The following is a 22,478-nucleotide window of genomic DNA, read 5'->3' as shown; positions in this document are numbered from 1 at the left end:
CAAAGGCCCTCAAAAGTGCACTCCACATGGCAATCCTTCCCGTGTAATCGGCGCTTCGGAGCACCGATCGAAGGGGAAGCTGGGTTAGAACAATGACCGTGTGTGCCTGAAAGTAATGGAGGAGTTTTCGCGTGGCATGCACCACTGCTAGAATTACTTTCTCCAATGGTAAGTAGTGCACTTTAGTCTCATGTAATGATTTACTTACGTAATACACTGGTTGCTGTATTCCATTATCATCCCATATCAGTACCAAGCTTACAGCATGAGGGGTTACTGCTATGTATGCGAACAGTACCTCGTCCGCCTTAGGGCTAGACATGATGGGTGGTCGCAACAAGTATTCTTTGAGTTGCTGGAAGGCCAGGACACAATCCTCTGACCACTCAAACCCTTTCCACTTATTTATTAAGAGGTAGAAAGGTCGGCATCGGTCTGCAGATCGTGATATGAACCGGTTCAACGCTGCGATCATGCCAGTGAGTTTCTGCACTTCTTTCGAATTCTGAGGAGCCTGTAGGCCATTAATCGCCTTGATTTGATCTGGGCTTACCTCTATTCCTCTGTGGGTTACCATATAACCTAGGAATTTCCCAGACCCGACCCCAAATGAACACTTGGAAGCATTGAGCCGCAACTTATGCTCCCTTAAGACGCCAAAGATGATCTCCAGGTCTTTCACGTGCTCGGACACCACCTTGCTTTTTACCACCATATCATCTATGTAGATTTCAATGACCTTGCCTAGCTGCGGTTCGAACATTCTGGTCATCATCCTTTGGTAGGTCGACCCTGCGTTCTTTAGTCCGAAAGGCATCACCTTATAGTGGTAGTTTCCGACGGGTGTCATGAACGCTGTTTTCTCCTGATCCTCTAATGCCAGAGGTATCTGATAATAGCCCTGGAAGGCGTCCAAGAAGCTCATTCGAGGGTGGCCTACAGTCGCATCTACCAGTCAGTCTATTCTAGGCAACGGGAACGGGTCTTTCGGGCATGCCTTGTTCAAGTCTGTGAAGTCCATGCAGACTCGCCACTTCCCCGTTTTCTTCCTTACCACCACCGTATTTGCCAGCCATTCGGGGTAAAAGACTTCTTTGATAGCCCCTGCCTTTTTCAGCTTCGTCACTTCGTCTCTAACGGCACTGGCATGTTCTTTCGAGGGACATCGGGGTGGTTGCTTCTTTGGAATGGAAGATGGGTTAACATTCAAGTGGTGACAAATGAGACTAGGGTCAACCCCTGGGGCATCGTAAGCGTCCTATGCAAACACATCAACATTTCTCCTCAGAAACCCGACCAGTTCCTCTTTTTCTTGAGGAGGCAACTCCGAGCTGACCTGGAAAAATCTCTCTGGGTCATTGTCAATGATAAACTTTTCCAAACTTTCACACCTTATCTCCTCAGCTGGCCCACTGACTTGCCCTGTCGAGGTGGCTGGTTGCTATAAGTTTTCAAGAGCCGAGGACTCGGCCTTGGACTAATGTGAGATGGCGGCCATCATACACTGCCTAGCCATGACCTGATCTCCACGAATCTCTTTCACTTGGCCTCCGGACAGGTATTTTACCTTTTGGTGAAGTGAGGAAGAAACGGCTTCTAGGGCATGGATCCATGGCCTGGCTACTATTGCTGTGTAGGGCGAGTAGGCATCGACCACGATAAAGTCCACCTCTACCACCTCTGAGCCGGTCTGTATGGGTAATCTGATAAGGGGAGAGTCATAAGCCGTCAAATCCTCCGGCCTTAAGTTCAGCCCCTTGTATAGATCAGGGTACATTACCTCTACTGCACTGCCCGGGTCTACCAGTACCCTCCTCACATCGAAACCTCTGATTCTCAGCGTAACCACTAAGGCATCGTCGTGACGTTGGATAGTTCCCCTCTTATCTTCGTCCGAGAATCCTAATATTAAAGAGCTTCCCTTTTTAGACCTTTTAAATTCTCTTTCCCTATCCTCGGCAGAGAGCCGAGCCACAGACAGCACCCTGGAAGGAAATGACCCGGTTCTTCCTGGAGCGGCGAGGATGACGTGTATTGTCCCCGTCGGAGGTCTTAATGACACATCTTTTCGAGGCTCTTGCATTGCCTGACCCAAATGACCGCTTGAGGGGTGTAAATGGTGACGTAACTTTCCTTCTCGGACCAGTTGATCTAGGTGATTCCATAGATTCCTGCAATCCTCAGTGGTATGCCCATGGTCCTGATGATAGTGACAATACAGGTTCTGGTTACGTTTCGAAGGATCCCCAACCATTTTTCCCGGCCATCTGAAGAAGGGTTCATTCTTGACTTTCTCCAGAACTTGCTGTACTGGCTCTCTGAACACGGGATTAACCATTTGCATGTTGCTTTGTCCAGCCTGTCTCGAAAAATCTCTCTTCGGCTGGTTATGGTTATATCGTTCCAACCTGAAATCATTCCTTTTAGGGGGAATGATCTTCTCCTTTCCTTTTCCTTGTAGCTGATCTTCTTCCACCCTTTTGTACTTGTCAATCCTATCCATCAACTGATGAACGTTGGCAACGGGTTTACCAGTGAGAGATTTCCTTAAGCCATGCTCAGTGGGGAGACCACTTTTGAATGTGCTGATAGCAACATCATCGTGGTTTTCATCCAACTCGTTATACATCTCCCAATACCTATCCGAGTATGCCTTTAGGGTCTCTCCCTCGCGCATGGACAAGGACAACAACGAACTTAAGGGTCGAGGGACTCTGCTATTTGTAATAAAGCGAGAACAAAAAGTCTGAGTGAGCTGCTTATAGGAGCCTATGGAATTTGTCTTTAGGCTATTGAACCATCTCATTGCCATTGGCCCCAAGCTAGACGAGAAAACTTTGCACATCAGACCCTTATTTTGGGAGTAGATGGCCATTCTTTGGTTAAACTGGCTCACGTGCTCCACCAGGTCTGCTCGGCCGTTGTAGATGGTAAACGTTGGTTGATTAAAACGTCAGGGTAATTTAGCCCCTTCGATCCTGTGCGCGAAGGGTGATCTGGAGATCTGATCCAATGCCTTGTTCATGGCGTCATTATCAAATCTCTTGCTAGATGGGCTCTCATACCTTCGTGCAGGGCGCACCTCCTTCTCGTAAGAAAAAGTTTCGCTCAGGGGAGTTCTCGACCTCCGTCTGTAGCTGACGTCCTCCTCTTTGTTAGAGGACGCATCTGAACTGGAGGGAGATTGCGTTCGCCGTGCATGGCGCAACTTTCTTTTCAGGTCTTCTATTTCTCGTTGCATGGCCTGATGATCATTTCGCCTTCGGGATGCACGACTACCTATTTGGGTATAGCTCTGGCTGGTCTGGGTAGTATGTACGCTTCCCTCATGATTCCCTCCATTGCCTAGATTTGTTCCCGGGTTGGGAGGATTATTTTGCCGTTGAGAGCCAACAGGTTCCGTCAGTTGAGGGTCAGCTTAATGAGGATTCTCCTGGTGTGGACCTAATTCTGCCATGCCTAATCGTCGTACTTGCCAACACTCTAGTTCTTCCCACAGACAACGCCAATTGTAGGTGGACAATTTGGTGACCCAATCCTTGTCGCTCAAGTCTTGGTCCAAAAGGTCCCACAAAATGAATTTTTGTTGAGTATGGGCTAAAAAACTCGATTTCAGTTAGTTTAAACAGTTTGATGCATGGGTTAAGGGAATACACAAACAAGAACGAAAATGCCACTGTGTAGAAAGGCCTCCCGGAATGATAGAGCTAAAAACTCGGTTAATAGATACAGATCAATGCAGTAAGACTTCTTTCCAGTCTTCTCTCCTTTTTTCCGTCCTCCTCTCTTGGGGGACTTTTACATATTATATAGGTCTTTTCCAATCATCTGGGCTTTACACTTGTTGATCATCCAAACCCCCACTTGAGCACCTGTCCCATCAGACACCTCTCTCAGTTCTTTATGAGTTGCGGTAGCCAAGGTAGCACTGTTCAGGGGTCTTCTCCTCATTAATGCGGTCAGGCGAGTAGTTGTAATGCATTTAATGTGGTAGTGCCAGCCTTTTCTGAGATATTTCAGGTTTCCTTCCTTTTTATGTATTTGGAAGATGGACTATAATGGCTTAGATGTACCTTTGCTCCGGATTTTGCAATATCCGAGGAGAAATTACTCCTCGGACATGTTTTCTTTGCCCCAGTGGGCCTGAATAAGGATTGCTTGGGCCACGCTGACTCCTCGGACGGGCTGCGTCCTCGGACGGGCCTAGGACCCAGCCAGCCTGTTATTTTGGGCCGGTCCCCTCACTTACAATCCCACGCAGTTAGTTGTAAAAAGTAATTAGTCTCTAGACTTAATGATTAACGGATCATATTATAAATTAACTACATAAAATTTATAAAACACTGTGTCACTAACAAATAAATTTATAAAGACAAAAACAAAACAAACAATTTAAGCATTCGTGTATGAAAAATGCTACGCGGTATTAGTTTGTTTAAATCCTCATCACCTTCATTACAATTTTTTAGCAAAATTGTTAATAGAGCATTTTCCTTTCCCTGTCGTCATAGGCTATTAAATTAAACCTGTCAGGTCCATGTATTCTTGTTGATTGAACCATTTCACTCTGACAGTCATGGATTTTGTTCTGCCTCACCTTCTTTTCTTACTAATTCTGTTACCAATTTTCTCTATTGCTCAAAATGGTAATGTTACCATTGGAAGCTCTCTCACAGCCACTAACAATAGCTCTCCATGGCTATCACCTTCAGGTGATTTTGCTTTTGGATTTCACCCACTCAACCAGACGGATCTCTTCCTGCTTTCCATTTGGTTTGCCAAAGTACCAGATAAAACCATAGTTTGGTTTGCTAAAGATAGACTAGATACTATTCCTGCACCGAGGGGATCAAAAGTGGAGCTAACTGCTGACCTTGGGCTAGTACTTACTGGTCCTCAAGGGGATGAGTTATGGAGATCTAATGACATTCTTCGTACCGTAGCCAGTGGTGTTATGAGCGACACAGGCAACTTTGAGCTTCATGATCGCAACTTTAATAAGCTATGGGAAAGCTTCAACAATCCCACAGATACTTTGTTGCCTTCACAAAATATGGATATTGGAGGGGTGCTTTCTTCTCGACAATCAGAGACACACTTTTCCAAAGGAAGGTTCCAACTACGGTTGATTCCTGAAAAAGATCTTGTGCTCAATACCATAAACTTGCCCACGGATCTTCAAGATTACTTTTATTATTCAAGTGGTACTAGTCAACCATCGAATCCTGGTAAACAACTGGTGCTTAACCAGTCAGGCGATATTTACATTCTGAGAGATGACAACCAAACACTTCTAAGACAGGGAAAGCCAGAGTCAGCTGCTGAATTCTATTTCAGAGCCACTCTCAACTTTGATGGAGTTTTCACGCTATATTCTTACCCAAAGAATTCCAGTGCCAATGGAATCTGGACTCCAATTTGGTCTGTGCCGGATAATATTTGTGTTGCCAGTGCTGCATTCGCAGGTAGTGGCACTTGTGGTTTTAATAGCATATGCACCCTTGGATCTGATAAGAGGCCGATCTGTACATGCCCCAAGGGATACTCCTTACTCGATCCAAATGACCCATATGGCAGCTGCAAACCAGACTTCATTCAAGGCTGTGAAGAAGACAAGCTAAGTCCTGGAAAAGATCTTTATTATTTTGAAGTCCTAACAAATACATATTTTATAAACTCAGAAAACTACGCAATCTTGAACTCTTATACTGAAGATCAATGCAGCAAGTCTTGCATGGATGATTGTATGTGTGTCGTTGCTGTTTTTAAAGACGGTGATACCTGTTACAAAAAGAAGCTACCTCTCTCTAATGGGAGAGTGGACAACAGCAAAATTGGCGGGAAGGCTTTTATGAAAATCAGAAAAAATAACTCAATTACACTTCCGGATCATCGTTTGCCAATTCCGGAAACAAAGAAGAAGAATCATGACAATTTGATCCTCATGTGGTCAGCGCTTCTTGCTAGCTCTGTGTTTGTGAACATTATATTAATTGTTGCAATTTGTGTGGGTGTTTTCTCTATTTACAATAAGAAGCTCAAAACTCCTATGAGAAATTTTGGTGCTGTGGAGATGAATTTGAGATGTTTTACTTACAAAGAACTTGTAGAAGCTACAGATGGTTTCAAAGAAGAATTAGGTAAGGGAGCTTTTGGTGTTGTTTACAAAGGAGCTATAGAAATGGGTTCTAGTGTCCTAGTGGCAGTCAAGAAATTAAATAGTTCAGTTCAAGATTATGAGAGAGAGTTCAAGACTGAAGTGAATGTGATCGGTCAAACACATCACAAGAATCTTGTTCGTTTACTTGGATTCTGTGATGAGGGACTACACCGATTACTGGTATATGAGTTCTTGAGCAACGGCACTTTGGCAAGTTTTCTTTTCAGAGACTTGAAACCTAGTTGGAATCAAAGAATCCATATTGCAGTTGGGATTGCAAGAGGCCTTTGGTACTTACATGAAGAGTGCAGCAACCAAATTATCCATTGTGATATAAAGCCTCAAAACATACTTCTTGACAACTGTTACAATGTGCGAATTTCCGACTTTGGATTGGCAAAACTTTTGAGAATGAACCAAAGCAAAACTCATACTAACATCAGAGGAACGAAAGGGTATGTTGCACCCGAATGGTTTAGGAACATGCCAATCACACCTAAAGTCGATGTTTATAGCTACGGTGTCATACTACTAGAGATAATTTGCTGCCGTAGAAGCGTAGATATGGAGAAAATTGAGGAAGAAAAAGCAATTTTGACTGATTGGGCTTATGACTGCTATAGAGAAGGTGCACTAGATGCTCTAGTTGAATATAATGTGGAGGAATTGGATGACAAAGAGAAGCTAGAGAGGTATGTGATGATTGCCATTTGGTGTATTCAAGAAGATCCATCTCTTAGACCTACCATGAGGAGGGTTACGCAGATGCTTGAGGGTGTTGTTGAAGTGCTCGTTCCACCTTGCCCGTTTCTGTTTAGTAGGACAGGTTAATCCAACATTAAAGATTTACGATAACTATGTCTGTCTTAGTCTTTGCTCTCTATTGCAATATGCAATCAGATCTTTTGGTTGTAGTTAAATATGTTTTTTGGTCTGTTTTATAACGATCTTTGTTATATTGGTTAATGTACTCTTGGGTGGATGAGGGCCGTAAAGATAGATGTAGCTGTAGAAGTTTGTTAATGAATAAAATTCCTACGGAATTTTTTTTTTTAAACTATAAAGCATAGATTTGCTAAACAGTGTGGTCTGTTGTTTGAGTTTCTATGAGTTTGCTGTTTCTTGTCCTGTGATATTGTGATTTTCCTTTTCACTGTGTTCTTTCTATTTCTTTATGTGTTTGTGCGTACAGGAAATTTATTTGCTGATCAAACACCATATATAAGAAAAAGACTGGGCAATGAAACAGAGACAGCTAAGATGGTTCGTGTTCCATAGCCTATGGGTTAGTGAGGGCAAGGATACCTAAAGATTATGTTACATTTTGATAATTAGGTTCAATATATTGCATCTGAAATAATTTTGTGTTCAATAACTCCATGTTAGAGGGCTATGCTAGCTACTAAGCACAGGACTCAAAGACTTGAGGAGACAAGTGTGACAAAGCCCAGTGAGGGTTACATGGAGCCATAATGCACCTTGAGACCAGTCAATATTTAAGGCACAACCCTATGTGTGATATTTCATGAACTCTTAGGCCACTAGTCCAACGTACAATCCTAAAAAGCCAGCATGAAAGGAACACTCAAAAGATGAGAGAGAGAGAGAGAGAGAGAGAGAGAGAGAGAGAGAAGTCCTATAATGCCTAGATGTACATGAGAAGTGCATGATAATCGAACTCATTAGAACTTGATTCCGAAACAAAGTTCATCCTAATCCAAACTAAAAATATGAGACAATAAACCTGAAAACCACTTAAAAACTGGACCTATTACGAAGTTGGCTTTTTAGCAAACACATGGTGTGCATGAACAACAATGACCATACATAAAAGTCAATGAGCATTATATGCAGCCCACATACATCATCTAGAAATAACCTAGATAAAACTTTTTTTTGGAATTAGTATAGAAAAGTGAAAATATAAAAAGACTTATTTGTTTGGTTGAGAAAAAATAAAAACAATAGAAAATAGAATTGGTAAAAATTTACAATGTTCCTTTAAAAAAAAAAAAAAAAACAGAAGTAACACGTAATATTTTTATTAAAAATTTTGTGTATGAATGAATGAATACTTCATTAACCAAAAAAAAAATTAAAATAAAATAAAACTGACTTGAAAACTGAAAAGAAACAAATGAGCAAAAAAACAAAAAAAAAAAAAAAAAAAAAAAAAATGAAAGAGGCTTGAACGTGGCCGAGTGAAGAGCCAAGAGGAAAAGAAAAAATGTTCACTCAAGGAGCTCGTGAACCTTGGTGGTTCAAATTTTTGTTCAGAATGGTGGGGCACTTTTGTCTTACACATTCAACAATCCTTTCCATGCTTATTTTCTCTCTATTTCCGAGAGACAAGTTTTGTGCGGCCCAGGTGGAAAATATCTAGGCCCACCCAAAAATTTTCTTTCCTCCCTCCTTAGCAAATTACATGCAAATTCATTTCTACTTTATTGTTTTCCTTCCACTCTATTTCACCTTTAACCAAACATACCTTTAATAACGCCAAAAAGATATTAAATGAATGGAATTGGGAATTTGGGACATGGATGGAATATAATAAAATAGAGCCACTTTGAGGTTCTTTATGAAATGAGGCATGAAATAGACCGGATATAATTTGATCATTATGAGCAAATCTATAATTTTTGTAGACAGATCCAATCATTAGTTTTCAACTATAGGGGCAAATGGAATCCTATACATAAATCAGTTACTAAAAGAATGGAAAAGACTTTGACTGTGTCACTTAAGTTATATAGACCCAAGAGTTAAGAATAACAAGTTCATTACTTTTAGATTAAAAACAAGTTCTTCATTACTGAAAGACAAAGTTTCATCCAAATCAGCTATCTTTGTCTACCCAATAAGTGGCCATATATAAACAATTCGCATGACTCATTTAAAATTTATTTCATGATTACAAATTCAATCAAGTGCTCGTACAAACATAATTAATTTAGTTTCAAAAAATGCAATAACTCAAGAGTTATAGGAAAGTAATGTTAGATTAAAATGTTCATAAGTGTCCATGATACAATATGCAAAAAGGATCCCAATGAGTTAAAGACACTTCAAAATTATGGAAATTTATCAAGCAGCAACGTACAAATGGGTTCATTAATGAATTAGGAGAAAGTTAAGGAGAGTAATGCATAAAGTCCCACTTAACTAAAGTGCACCCAATCACACAAGCAAAAAATCCAAAATTCAAAAATCTATTGAATTTTGACAAAACCATTGCAATTTGGGTTAAAATAAGTTAAATTTATGGGAAAAAAATAACTCATACAAACATAACCCTCGAGCTCTCAATCTAGCAAATTCAACTTAAAAGCACATGGGTTTGATTCATCAACGTGTGACAATTCCAAAAATTCTTGACAATTTCCAAACAAGTCCCAACAACTCCCTAAAAAGTCACAGTTGACAAAGGGTTGATGTCGAGACAAACTTGAAAGAATAAATATTGTTGTACGCAGTTTTACATACAATTAAAAAAGCAATTAAAGTCACGATTTCTAACTTAAAAATCATGACTTGAAGTCACAATTTATTTGTTTTTCCAATTGTGTAAAAGTGTGTGCATTGAAGTGTGTGTAATGAACACTACACGGCTTGAAAATTTTCCTAAAATGGATTGTTAACGAGTGCCCTAAGGGCACTCGTTAGCATGACCCTTAGTATATAAATTATGTTTGTGTGGTTGGTCCTAACCATTAGGATCTCATCATTTTATAGTGAATGATGTGGTTATTCAGTTAAAAGTTTGAACTATATGGGATCACACAAAGGAGACATTTTTCATGCTCTCATTTGCCAATGTTTTGAAAACCATCTTAAAAAGAGATTTTTGGCAAGGCAAACTGTGAAAGTAGAATTTTGAACTCACGGATTCAATGAGTCTTGCTATTTCTTGAGTAATGCTACATACAAAAAACAAAAACAAAAACAAAAAACAAAAAAAAACAAAAAAACTTTTTCACACCAATTAAGTTGACAAATTTTTACTACAACCCTGCCACTAACATAACTTTATTACCTACTGCTAACAATCTGCCACATTAGCAAGTTTCAATTTTTTTTGTGTCTCTAGAGTTTCTCCTCTTTCTTTGAATGAAAATTTTATTTTTACTATACTTTTCAACATCAGTGCATTGAGTTTTGATCCTCAGAACCAACTGAGTTTCTGCCAAGCCCACAAAAAATTATTTGGAATATATTTGGACAAAGAGATTGCAACAATCTATATATATATAGAGAGAGAGAGAGAGATGGGTTCAAGTTACACCTAGTGTAACTCTTGTAAAGTAACTTCTTTTTTACACTATAGATTTGTAATAGATCTAACGGCTAAAAAAATATCATTAAATGCTATTAGTTTCCACCTCATTCGTAATTAATACTAGCATTTTATCTCTCCTTATTTATTTATTTTCACTTGATTAAAGGGCACACTGCCATTTTTAACAACTTACATTTCTATACTTGGAAAAAATAAAAACTATACGAGACAAACAAAGAAGTACTAATAAGACGTGCTAAAGGGCACACTACCTCTATCTCTAATGTTGTGTTTTTGCCTTCTTATTTTGATGTGTAAGTTTTGTTAACCAAACAAAGAAGTACTAATAATAGAGAGTCATTTGGCTGAATATTGCTAAATTCAGAAAGCAATAATATATTGTGTCAGTGCACAACCTCATAAGTCTTATATGGATCTACATAAGGAACCAACTATAATGGAGAGCTGAGGATTATTTGATTCTGTAAACCATTGGATAGCTTTTCTGAACTAAAAAGAATATGGTTCTAATTGATCTCACGGGAGAAAAAAGTAATCAAGCACAAGGAGAAAATTCAATGTATTCACAAGCAAGTTAGTTCCAGTCAGCTCTTCAAAAAAAAAAAAAGTTAGCTCTGTTTGTTTCAACATTAATGTTTTCTGGAAAATAGGTCATTTCCAAGAGAACATTTTTTGGAAAACTATCTCATTTTCCAGTGTTTGGTAACGACCTTGAAAATGGGCTTGAGAATGTTTTCTAGTGTTTGGTATGTACAAACATTTTTTGGAAAACTATCTTATTTTTTTGGAAAACTATCTTATTTTTTTAGAAAACTATCTCATTGCAGCTATACCACTGCAATTTGTGTGGCTCTAGAACTCTAAGCATCAATACCAAGTGAATAGAAATACGCATGGTGGCAAGAAGTGCTTAACTTTTACCATCCCACACCTTTGTAGCAGATAGCTTTCTCAGCTTCCTGTCATGATTGAGCATGGCACTTACACTATTAACCACCAAAATTATGCAATCAATATCCACTAGTAACAATAGCAAACCAATCATTCCATATTAAAATAATTTTTAGCCAACAAAAGGACTAAAAGTTGCTTCCAAATCCACATGCCCATGAAACAAAAGGACTAAAAGTTGCAAACCAATACCCATTATAATGATCTCAAAACCTACAAACTAGACGCCAAATAGTCTAATAAATACCAAAATGCGAAATTGTCCAAATAGAAAAGCATAAATTCTAACAAAAATGCACCTACATAATCAAAATTGGCTTAAATAGTTGTCAAAGAAGTTCTGCAACCATTGTCTACGAAGCTTGTCATTTTTCAACATGAATGACCTTGCTTGTTTTTCATCCCCATTCAAATGGTCAAATGCAGACGCAATTATATTTTCTTCAAATCCATCCATCTTCATAACTTCTTCATAAAGACTGCCAAAATTTAGCTAATTTTCAGAAATCTTTTCTATTGCAGAAGCAACCTTACCAAGTTGTATGGACAAATCTTGGTAAACAGCATCTTCAATCATAGTAGCATGACTTCGTTTCCTGTGAGACCTTGTTTCACTTGAGGCCACATGTGAGGGATCAACTTGCTTCTTTTTGGATATGTCATCAACATCAGCATCAACAAGCGAAGGTGAGTCATCCAACGCTTCTACACCTATATCACCTACTCCCTTGGAAAAACCTCCTGTAGCCATATCCTTACCCACAACCAAAGCCATCTCATCAAACATCTCAATTTTCTTGTTTAGAAATTGTGCATGATTTGGATGTGCCTGTGTAAAGAAAGGAAAAGAAACAATTAAAAAAAAAAGGAATAGAGCCTAAAACTAATATGAGAGCAATAAGAATAATGAAAAATTTTAAACTTTACAATGATATAAACTAAAAAGTTTCTACCTATAAAATAAAAATAATAAAAGTTTCTTACCTCGACTTCTTCATCATACACTATCCTATCACAGGTGATCATTTTCAAATCATCATTCCATCCAAACCTGCTTTTCTTATTACGAAGTAATGCAATTGTATTCCAATTGGTTTTAAGTGTTTTAAAACGATGTTCCACATGCTTTGGAGTACATTCAATCATAAATTTCTCAGTAATTGCTTCAGCTACTTTAGCATATGATGCATGTTTAAATGTGTTGGATTGCTTGTTTACATGAAGAGCCTCATCTGCAAGTATCTCAAGTAATAAATTCTGCCTTGATTGTGACCACCTAAAGTTGGTCTTGGTGTCCTTGACCTTCTGAGTATCCTTTTTATTTCCCATTGCAATTCTATTACAATGATATTCACAAGAAAAATGAGACAAAATGAAAGAAGAATATAAATAATATTCAATACAAAATATGAACTGGGGGTGTGCATGCCAAACAAAAAATAATTGTAACATAAAAGTCTTGATAATATGAAACCAAAAAAAATCCATTACACAACCAAATAATATAAAGAGTATGAAATCACTCCATAGCATTATAATCCTCCCACATTTTACGACAAATATTATCCCGTGTTTGAACCCATTCTCTATTTTCTTCTTGGACTTCCCTTTGTGATTGTTGGACTCTTCTACTTGTACTGTCATTTGCAAGTGGACTACCACAAAGCCCATTGTTCATAATTGAGTCTAAAGGGTCAACTCCTATTATATGATTGTGAATTATGCAACAAGCTAAGACTACATCCACTTGTGTTGGGAATGACCAAAAAGGTTCTGCATCTAACACATGGAAACGTTTCTTCAAAACCCCAAAACAATGCTCAATGCTAGTGCATAAAGAAGAATGGCGAAGATTGAATAATTCGTTGTCATTTCTTGGCGGGTTATCACTAAACTCTTTCAAATGGTAACGAACACCGTGATAAGGGGATATAATTCCTTTCCGAACTCCATAACCAGCATCACCAAGATAATATTTACCTACACGTTCATAGTCAAAAGGAAAAAAAATCACTCCAAAAGCTACTATCCATAATAAAATCACTTTCTATTCCTATAATACCTTCAGAAATTTTTAATCCCCTTGGCCTAGAGAGTGCATCATTTAAGACACGTGAATCATGTGCACTTCCTTCCCAACCAGCTAATACATAAGTGAATTTTAAGTCAAAGGTAGCAGCAGCGAGGACATTTTGTGTTGTTCCATCCTTTCTGCCGCGAAACCTTCCTTGTATTTGAATTGGAACAGATGCACGAACATGAGTTCCATCAATAGCTCCCACACGATCCTAATTACGACCAATATAAGTTACATTTATCTTATATCTTTATATGTATATAAAAAAACAGGGGAAAATAAAAGCCTATGGAATTTACCTTAAAATAGGAGTTAAACTTGCTGCTATTTCTTATCTCCAAAGGTGTATCTTTGTCAGGCTCTCTAATCATGTGTTTGTATAATTGCAAAATAGCTCTAAGGACATGCCTAAAGTATCGATGCAGTGTCTCAACTGATCTATAAAACCTCCCACCAACAACTCGAAACCTCACATCATGTCCAATAGTGTGTAAAAAAATTAACACTTGTTCTTTAATGGACATATGAATGGTATCTTAAAGTAGATTATTCTCGCTCAAAATTTTGCATAGCACATAAAGAGCAATGGGTCTCATCCTTATATGATGGAGACAACGCATATCACCTCTACAAAGAATATCATTCATATATGTCTCTCTTTCATACTCTCGATTAACATGAGGTTCTCTAGGCATAACTCTTCTAGATCTTAGTCCTTTCAAAAGAACAACACCCAAAGCAATAACAGATGTAGCTGCCCCCATTATGGCAGCAAGAAGTGATGGGTTATCCATCTATATTTCCAAAAAAAAAAAAAAAAAATGATGAGTATAAATTAAATGTGTACTTAAAGAAAGCATTCATATATACAGGTACCTAAAGAAATCACTTCATAAAAAAAAATGAACACTTTAAGTTTGATGAGACTAAACTATAAGGTAACAACATCATCACTCCATAAATACTAGAAACCAATGGCGGCTCTAGGAATTTTTTCTAGGGAGGTCATTAAGAAACTTAAATTAAACAAAAATTTAATTTAGAAAAAAAAAATTGAATATATTGAATTATTGAAAACAAAAACACACAAATACATGAAATTTTACAATTTTCTTCTACGAGTTTTCATATTTTGAAATCGTCTCATGATAGTTTATTATCAGTTCTCATTATCTATAGTCAATATAAGTATGACCATTTTATTTTGTTAAATTTGTATAATATTTTTATTTTTATGCAATTGTGGTTATATATTTGTCATTTTTTATAAAAATATTTTAAACTAAATAAAAAAAAATAAAATAAAAAAAACTCAATTCCACTTGCACTGTATAACTATTAACTCACACAACCACACTCATCCTTCCATAAATAATACAATAAGTTGTTGTTTGATTGTGAGATAAATTGATATGTGATCAGAGTGTGTAAGATTTAAAATAAAGTGTGCAAAAATATTTTTAAAAGTATTAAATTAGTAAAGCAATATATTATATATATACATTTTTTTTTTCAAGCCAGGGGGTTCATTTGAACCCCCTGAAATGTATGTGCAGCCACCCTTGCTAGAAACAATAACTATTGAGTTTGTTATTAGAGGCTAAAAATTGACAAGGTAATAGATGGTGAAGGAGGGACATTTGCCCTTAAAAACACTCTATTTTTGGACCACGTTTTGACTGGCTTACAAACACTCTGTTTCTGGACCGAGAAACAGAGTATTTCTCCTAACGAAAACAACAACAACAACAACAAAACTCTTTAATAATTTTAATTCCCTAGACATTGAGAGAGGATTCTAATATGACTAACATGAAAATATATATAGATAAAACCTCTTCTATATCTCTATCATGGCTGGACACATAGGCCTGAATATATAGAAAAGATACGTGCCAATAGCCAACTAGTCATTAAATCACAGGTTTATTTCTGACGTGATTTCTGATGTTTTTGTATACAAAACGTTTGACAATAATTACAGTGACGTATAATTGAATAATGGCTACCATTGAAGATCTGGATAGTAAACCGTGTGAGCATAATTGAAATCAAGAACCTTACCATGGGAATACTGCAAGGAAGAGTTGTTGACCGTGAGAGACAGATAGAGAGAGATCTGTGAAAACTGAAAAGAGGAGAGACCAGAGGGGGAGAGACAGTGAGAATATGAGAGGAGAGAAAAAGCAAAGAGAAGGGAGAAAACTGAGAACTTACCGTGAGACTGTGAGACAGAGGTGCCAAAATAGTTGTTTCCCTTGGCTACAGAGGGTAAAGAAAAAAAAAATAATATTTATAGAAGATGTGATGCGTGAGAGAAAGATTGTTTTCCAAAAAAAAAATTTGGAAAACATCCCATAGAAAATAAGCCTTGTTTTTATTAGGGTTTTCCATTTACTAAAGATAGTTTTCCGTTGACTAATTTTTTTTTTATGCTACCAAACACTGGAAAATGTGAAAAACTATCTATATAGATAGTTTTCCAATGAAACAAACAGAGCGTAATTGAAAATGAACTTGTTCTTCTCAATCAATCAAATAAAAAATGAACTACTATTTCCAAGTACTTAGTTGAAGTTACTTGACCATTCTATTTCTCAATGATTATCTATCTTAGATATTTTTCTTGTATAGTTTATTTTTTTTCAAGTTTAGAAATGTAAGTTGTTAAAAATGGTAGTGTGCCCTCTAATGAAGCAAAAAACAATAAATAAGGAGAGAGAGAAAAAATAATAGTATTAATTATGAATGAGATGAAAAGTAATAGTATTTAATGATATTTTTTTAGCTATTAGATCACTTACAAATCTACAGTGTAAAAAAGATGTAACTTTATAAGAGTTACATTAGGTGTAACTTGAACCCATCTCATATATGTATATATATATATTTATATATAAGCTTAAGCATAACATTTATTATTACTACAATCTTATTGAGCCACATCAACGGTCACATAATCCACCTATTTCCAACCATTTTTCCCTTATTTTTGAACCTTCTTCTTTTTATTAATTACTAGTTATAGGCTCGTGAGTTGCACGGTTTTATGAAAAAGCTTATAAAATAAATGTATAAATAATTATATATTTTAATAGATTCAATAAAAATAAAGGAAAAAAATTATCAAATGTAAATAATTATCTCACTAAAATAAGAGGTAAGATTTCATCCTAAAACTAAATTAAATTGATAATTCCAAATTGAATTTTAAATTGATAATTATTTTAAAAAAATTTACTAAACAATTGATAAATCTAAAATTAATATAATCTTGATAATATTAGAAATTAAGACTAAAGTCGATAATTCAAGAATACACGTGTAGAACATCTTGATAATTTGATGTAACATAAAAATCAAATAAGAAAATTGTTAAAATTAAAGTATTAATTCTAACCATATTTAATCATTAATTCTAAGACCCTAACCCTAAGCATATAAATTAGATCAAAGCTAAGAAAATTAGTTTAAACAAAAGGCAACCAATACACAAAACCTAATCAATTTAATAAAAACAAAATGCAAAAACAAAGAAGGAGGCTTTAGAAACTTGACAATGTTTTCCAATGTTTTGAATTCATTAATTAAAATCACATGAAGAGAAAAAACTAATAATAACGCTAAAGAAAATAAACAAAATGAAAATAATAATAATAAAAGAAGAAAGAATGCATACCTACATTGTCATGGGATTTAGACATTCACATATTGAAATAAGTTTCACTCCAAAAAAGATATATAGGGTTATATATTGGTAGAGTTCCATTTGAAATATAATTCATTTAAATCTTATTGAATTTAAAGATATCTAATCAATGTTTTTGTTTTTATCCCATAAAAATTGGAATTAAAAAAAAGGTCATATGAATAGGAAAAAAGAAAAAAGAAAAAAAAAAGAGTTGATTCAACATAACGTAACATATAAAAAATTTAAAATTAAAAAAAAAAATTTAAAAGAGAGAAAGATATCATGGTTGATAGCTATAAGGAATTTACATATATATATATATATATATTTTAAATGTCATCAACGTAGAAATTATTAAATTAATGGAGATATATACAGTTTTTTTGGGATAGATAGAGATTATCAAATTATTGGAGATATATACTATTTCTTGGGATATATTTATATTAATCACCTCTTGAAGAATTTGGATTGTGCTTATCCAGTTTTGTAGCTTGATATTCTGATAAATAAAAAAATAATGTTAATTAGATGAAAAATATTATCTAAGTTAAATTTTTGTATGTTAAATATTATCCCTTAATTTAAGAAATATATCCTAACAAATAAAAAATAATGTTAATCTAATTTTATTTAATGATAAGAATAAATTAGAGCGATGAAGAAGATTGTTGCAAATCAAAGATAAGCACTTAGCCATTAGCATAATCACAATTCATGACATGAGATTATTATATTAGTATATAAATTTTTATGATTTGGCAACATCTTTTATATTTCCTTTGTCACATGACTGTACGTCAAACTGGAAGCCAATGAACCCACTAAAAGCTACAATGCTAAAAACACTGTCAATTTTTTGTTTTCCTTTGTTTTTGGTTTAAATTCTATCCTTAGGTAATTCTTTTAGATAAACACAACTGTTATAGGTGTAAATGAAATACTACTTTCTTTCATTACTTGATTTGTCATATTTATCCAAAAAATATGTATATATCTATTCTTAAAATCTAAAAATTTATTAAAATTTCTGCAATTTAGTAAAGCCACATGGCGCAACCACGGCGTCTGAGCCTAACTTTTATTATATATAATATGATATAATGTATCTTACTACTACACTTCTTACAACCTTTCTCCCTCCCTTTTACCTTTTTATCTCTTCACTACTCTCAACCTTAATATCACTTTTCCTCTATCCCCTCCTCTCCATTTTTATTTTGGCTCTTCTTATCCCCATCCTATTACTATAAATTTGTTATTCTCTCTCCTATTCTATGTATATTTTTCCACACAAAAATTTATTTCCATCTCTCTCTCATTTTTTTTTCTTTTTGTGATTTTTTTTTTTTTTTTTTTTTTTGGTATCTCTACTTTAGATTGATGAATTCATGTGTTCTTTAAGACTCTACTTTCCGTTAATGCAATTTTTATTTTTATTTTGGAGAAAAGGGTTGATGCAATTTGGTTTTATTATTTTAAGTTATTATCTTTTTCTCTTTTCTTTGATTGTTAAATGTTATCCTATTGCATATAAAGATAATGTATAAGAATACAATGTTATTCTATTATATAGAATGACTTGGATAATTTGGTGTTTGAGGCATGACTATTACTTTTACTAGTTGCAGACTCGTGCAATGTGCAGGAAAAAAAAATTATTTACTAAAATGAAAAATACTATTTCTCTTTTAAGAACTCAAATGGTAAAGCTAAAAACTGTTCATTCCTAACTAATAGTTAAAAAGAAAATCTTTCTCAATAAGCATACATTAGACACTATACCTTTCTCAAATAACAATTGTGTTTAGTTTATTACGAGAGCACCAAAATTTTGGACAGGGAGCTAATCAAACTACACAATATTATGGCAACTTCAAAGGCTGACATTATGCTTATAAATTTAATATCTTCAAGTTTCTGCCCTCTATTTTAATGTTTACTTCAACTCTGAGATGATGACTCCAATAGAAACAATCTTAGTATCTTACTAATTGACATCTCTTCTACAGTCAGTTACATTTTTTGGTTTTTCTTTTGAATTCGAAAGCTATTTTAGACATTTACATCTAACATTGTCATCTAATAACTATAGTTCTAACCCTTTGAAGTATGTAAAAAGAATGTGAGCTTGATTATTTCTTACTAATACAATGCTTATCTAGGTACATTCAATAATATCTACTAATAGCTTACAACCCAAAAGTAATTCACCACACCTCTATTATATAATTAGGCTAAAAATAAGCATGATTTGGATAATGTCTCCGTGATCAGTCTAGGATGAAAAGAGCAACACTATCGCATTAAGGATTTGGGATTTCTAATGTATCACCTTCAATTTTGGTTTTTGTAGCATCACAGTGGAAGCAAATCAATAGCTTAGCACAATCCCTGCGACAAAGAAAGCTAACTCAAATTATAATTTTTTTTTTTTTTTTTTTTGTAGAACAAATCTATATATTACTAAAAGCTGAAGCATAGCGTTTAATGCTGCTGCTCTCATGTTGCGCCACATCAACTGCCACGTCATTTTTTTTTTTAAATATGATTTGTTCTACAATTTTAAAATGGTTTTTACAATTTCCAGCCTTATAAATGCAGCCCACTACTTATTTATTTACTTCCACTATCACCCTATAATAAATTTGTATAATTAATCCAGCCCACCTTTTATTTATTTAGTTCTACTATCAAGCCCAACTCAAAGTATTTTCAGTTCAGCTTTAAGATTTTGTGTGAGCCTTTTCATCTTAAAGGGAAAAAACAAAAAAACAAAATGTTGAAGCTTTAGGTTTTTTTTTTTTTTTTTTTTTCAATTTTCTTATAATTGTTTTTAACATTTATTTTTTTTAATATTTACACTTCTCCAACCTTTCTCTTTTCCTTACCATTTCATCTCCCCACTACTTCAATATTTCTCCCTCCCTTACCTTTTCGTCTCCCCACTACCCTCTACATTAATATCATTCTTCCTCTTTCCCTTCATCTTCCTTTATTTTTGTCTCTTCTTATTCACACCCTCTTACTATAAATTTGTCACTATCTCTTCTATTCTATGCATAGTTTTCCCTCACAAGAAAAAAAAAAAAAAAAAAAAAAAAAAAAAAAAAGTTTCCCTCTCTCTCTCTCTCTAAATTTTTTGGTGGATTTTTTTATTTTTCTTGCATCTCTACTTTAGGTTGATAATTTTTTATATTCTTTAAAACTCTATTTTGGGTTAATGCAATTTAGTTTTGTTTTTTAAATTGTGATTTAGTTTTGTTTTTTAAATTGTTGTTGTTGTTGTTTTTTTTTTTTTTTTTTTCTCTCTCTCTCTCTCTCTTTGATTGTTAAATGTTATCCTACTGCGTTCTAAAGAATTAAATATAGTATATAAAAATATAATATTATTCTATTACATAGCATGATTTGGATAATTTGGTATTTATTTTGTTACATAGCATGATTTTTTATAGTGCTTAATTTAAATGTTAAACTATGAGACTTTACTAATTTTTGTTTATTTTCTAATTCTTTGTGGTGGACAAAGTACTCTTAATAGTTGTATTAGAAGTACTCTATAATGCCATTTATTTAAAGAAAAGCAAAGGTTAGCCAAACGAAAATAATCGGATAGGTAACGAATTTTAACTTTTGCAATTTTATTTTTATTATTATTATTTTATAACAATGCATGTATAGAAATTTAATTCTTAGATTTTGCTAATAATGGTTTATTTGATAATATGTTTTGTGCGGCCAAAATTATAATTTCTACAAAGAAAATAACCTTAATAGATTATCAAAAACAAAAATTTATCCTAATATTGGTTCAATTAATCATTGTTAAGTTTTATTATTTTTTTTTAGTTTACGTTTTTTGGGTGTTTTGGATTTCCTATATTACATTTATGATTGTTCCTACAATAAAAAAATATATTTACGAAATACATTACTCATTATTAGATTAGTTTAAATTGTAATTTTTTTTTAATAAAACCACCATAAAAATAATTATCTCGCGCAACGCACGGGTTCGTGGCTAGTTGTATATAATAGATATAAACTATATGGTTGTTTCCTCTACATCACCAATCATAGAAATACAAAGAGAAGTGCAACCCCAACAACCATTATGATTTTAATCAACAATATTGTACACTAACACATCAAGCATAAACTGTCAAATGATTGGTTAGTAATAGGAAAAGAAGAAAACCTAAAGACTAAAAATTCACTAGCTTTGGTCAACGAATGCTACATTAAATTAAGGTAACAAACTTAACAGGAGAACTTGAACTTTTTATTAAGTATTTTATACGTAATATAAATGACTTGGGAGGAAAGAATAGTTCCCAACAAATTACTTGTTGACTCAAAAGCTAAAGAGCACTCCAAGTCACAAAGATGGCAATACTACCCAAACACCAAAGGCAAGTGCTGAACATAACTTAAATAAATTTAAGACAATCTTATTTTTCATGAGGTTGAAATGCAAAATGCACTAAGAATGGGAATATACATCTAACAAAAAAAAAGTATCAAAGAGAAAAAGATATACCAACCCAATGTGACACATTTCTTTGAAGATTGGAACTTCTCTAGGTGGGGTTCATTAGGGAATAGAAAAGGTAATTTCAAAGAAATAAACAGTAGATTGATATCTCAATGCATACGACACATTCTAAAAATTGTGTTGTCCTTAAAATATGCATGTTGGCATAGAATGAAGAAGACCAAACTCATATAAATCACAAATAAGACAAAGAGAATCATTATTGTAAATTTAGAATATCCATCATTTGGCACTTTGTCTAATTCAGTTTGTCATCATTTCTTCATAATAGAATAATACAAATTTTGTGTACAAATATATATGATTTATGACTATTAAAAGGGACAATCAAACAGGGGGCCAACTTCAAAATCAGAGGTGTTGATAATCTATGCTACCCAACATTTTTAAGAAAAAACTAACCTAAGAAATCAAGGAGTAGATACAGTGGAGAGAGCGACTTTACCACCAAATCTTAGATATGTGTTTGGCTCATTAAATCTACATCAAAATGGAATCTCCTCACCTGCCAAATCATTTTGGGAATCTCAGGCCTCATAAATGGTGTGGGGTCAAATACACCAAGAGAGGAAACTATAATGATGTAAACTTGCTTTGAAAAAAAAAAAAAACACATGCATATGGAGTTAATAGTTCAGTTTTGAAAGGGATTAAAAAGGACAAACCTTCAAACGTGCATTGTGTCTTTCCCCCCTCCCCCCTAACGTCAGATATTCTCATCATTCTTGGTCCTAAACCTGG

At 34.6% G+C, this 22,478-nt stretch overlaps 3 protein-coding genes across 3 annotated transcripts; 1 reads left to right on the top strand and 2 right to left on the bottom strand.

Moving 5' to 3' along the window:
* The first annotated feature begins 4,399 nt into the window (after positions 1-4,399).
* Positions 4,400-7,215, top strand: LOC126724201 (G-type lectin S-receptor-like serine/threonine-protein kinase RLK1). The gene has a single exon (XM_050428633.1). The coding sequence runs from the start codon at positions 4,577-4,579 to the stop codon at positions 6,989-6,991; it is 2,415 nt and encodes an 804-aa protein (XP_050284590.1). The 5' UTR covers positions 4,400-4,576; the 3' UTR covers positions 6,992-7,215.
* A 4,689-nt stretch (positions 7,216-11,904) lies between these two features.
* LOC126727952 (uncharacterized protein At2g29880-like) lies at positions 11,905-12,740 on the bottom strand. Its single transcript, XM_050433871.1, has 2 exons — positions 12,396-12,740; positions 11,905-12,240 (listed from the first exon to the last, which is right to left on the bottom strand). Exons 1-2 carry the CDS (start codon positions 12,738-12,740, stop codon positions 11,905-11,907), a joined length of 681 nt encoding a protein of 226 aa, XP_050289828.1.
* A 190-nt stretch (positions 12,741-12,930) lies between these two features.
* LOC126727870 (protein ALP1-like) lies at positions 12,931-14,282 on the bottom strand. Its single transcript, XM_050433796.1, has 4 exons — positions 14,155-14,282; positions 13,788-13,851; positions 13,474-13,699; positions 12,931-13,391 (listed from the first exon to the last, which is right to left on the bottom strand). Exons 1-4 carry the CDS (start codon positions 14,280-14,282, stop codon positions 12,931-12,933), a joined length of 879 nt encoding a protein of 292 aa, XP_050289753.1.
* Between the last annotated feature and the right edge of the window lie 8,196 nt (positions 14,283-22,478).

The sequence above is a fragment of the Quercus robur genome, chromosome 1, assembly GCF_932294415.1.
Source record: "Quercus robur chromosome 1, dhQueRobu3.1, whole genome shotgun sequence".
Taxonomy (NCBI): Eukaryota; Viridiplantae; Streptophyta; class Magnoliopsida; order Fagales; family Fagaceae; genus Quercus; species Quercus robur.
Note: the sequence above shows the minus strand (reverse complement) of the source record. Positions and strands in the feature narration are given on the sequence as shown.

Coding starts and splice junctions, on each gene's coding strand:
- LOC126727952 (XM_050433871.1), bottom strand. CDS start 12,740: ATGGGAAATAAAAAGGATACTCAGAAGGTCAAGGACACCAAGACCAAC. Junction 12,241..12,395: donor TGTATGATGAAGAAGTCGAG/GTAAGAAACTTT, acceptor TTCTTTACACAG/GCACATCCAAATCATGCACA.
- LOC126724201 (XM_050428633.1), top strand. CDS start 4,577: ATGGATTTTGTTCTGCCTCACCTTCTTTTCTTACTAATTCTGTTACCA.
- LOC126727870 (XM_050433796.1), bottom strand. CDS start 14,282: ATGGATAACCCATCACTTCTTGCTGCCATAATGGGGGCAGCTACATCT. Junction 13,700..13,787: donor AGTTTAACTCCTATTTTAAG/GTAAATTCCATA, acceptor GGTCGTAATTAG/GATCGTGTGGGAGCTATTGA. Junction 13,392..13,473: donor GGGATTAAAAATTTCTGAAG/GTATTATAGGAA, acceptor ATGAACGTGTAG/GTAAATATTATCTTGGTGAT.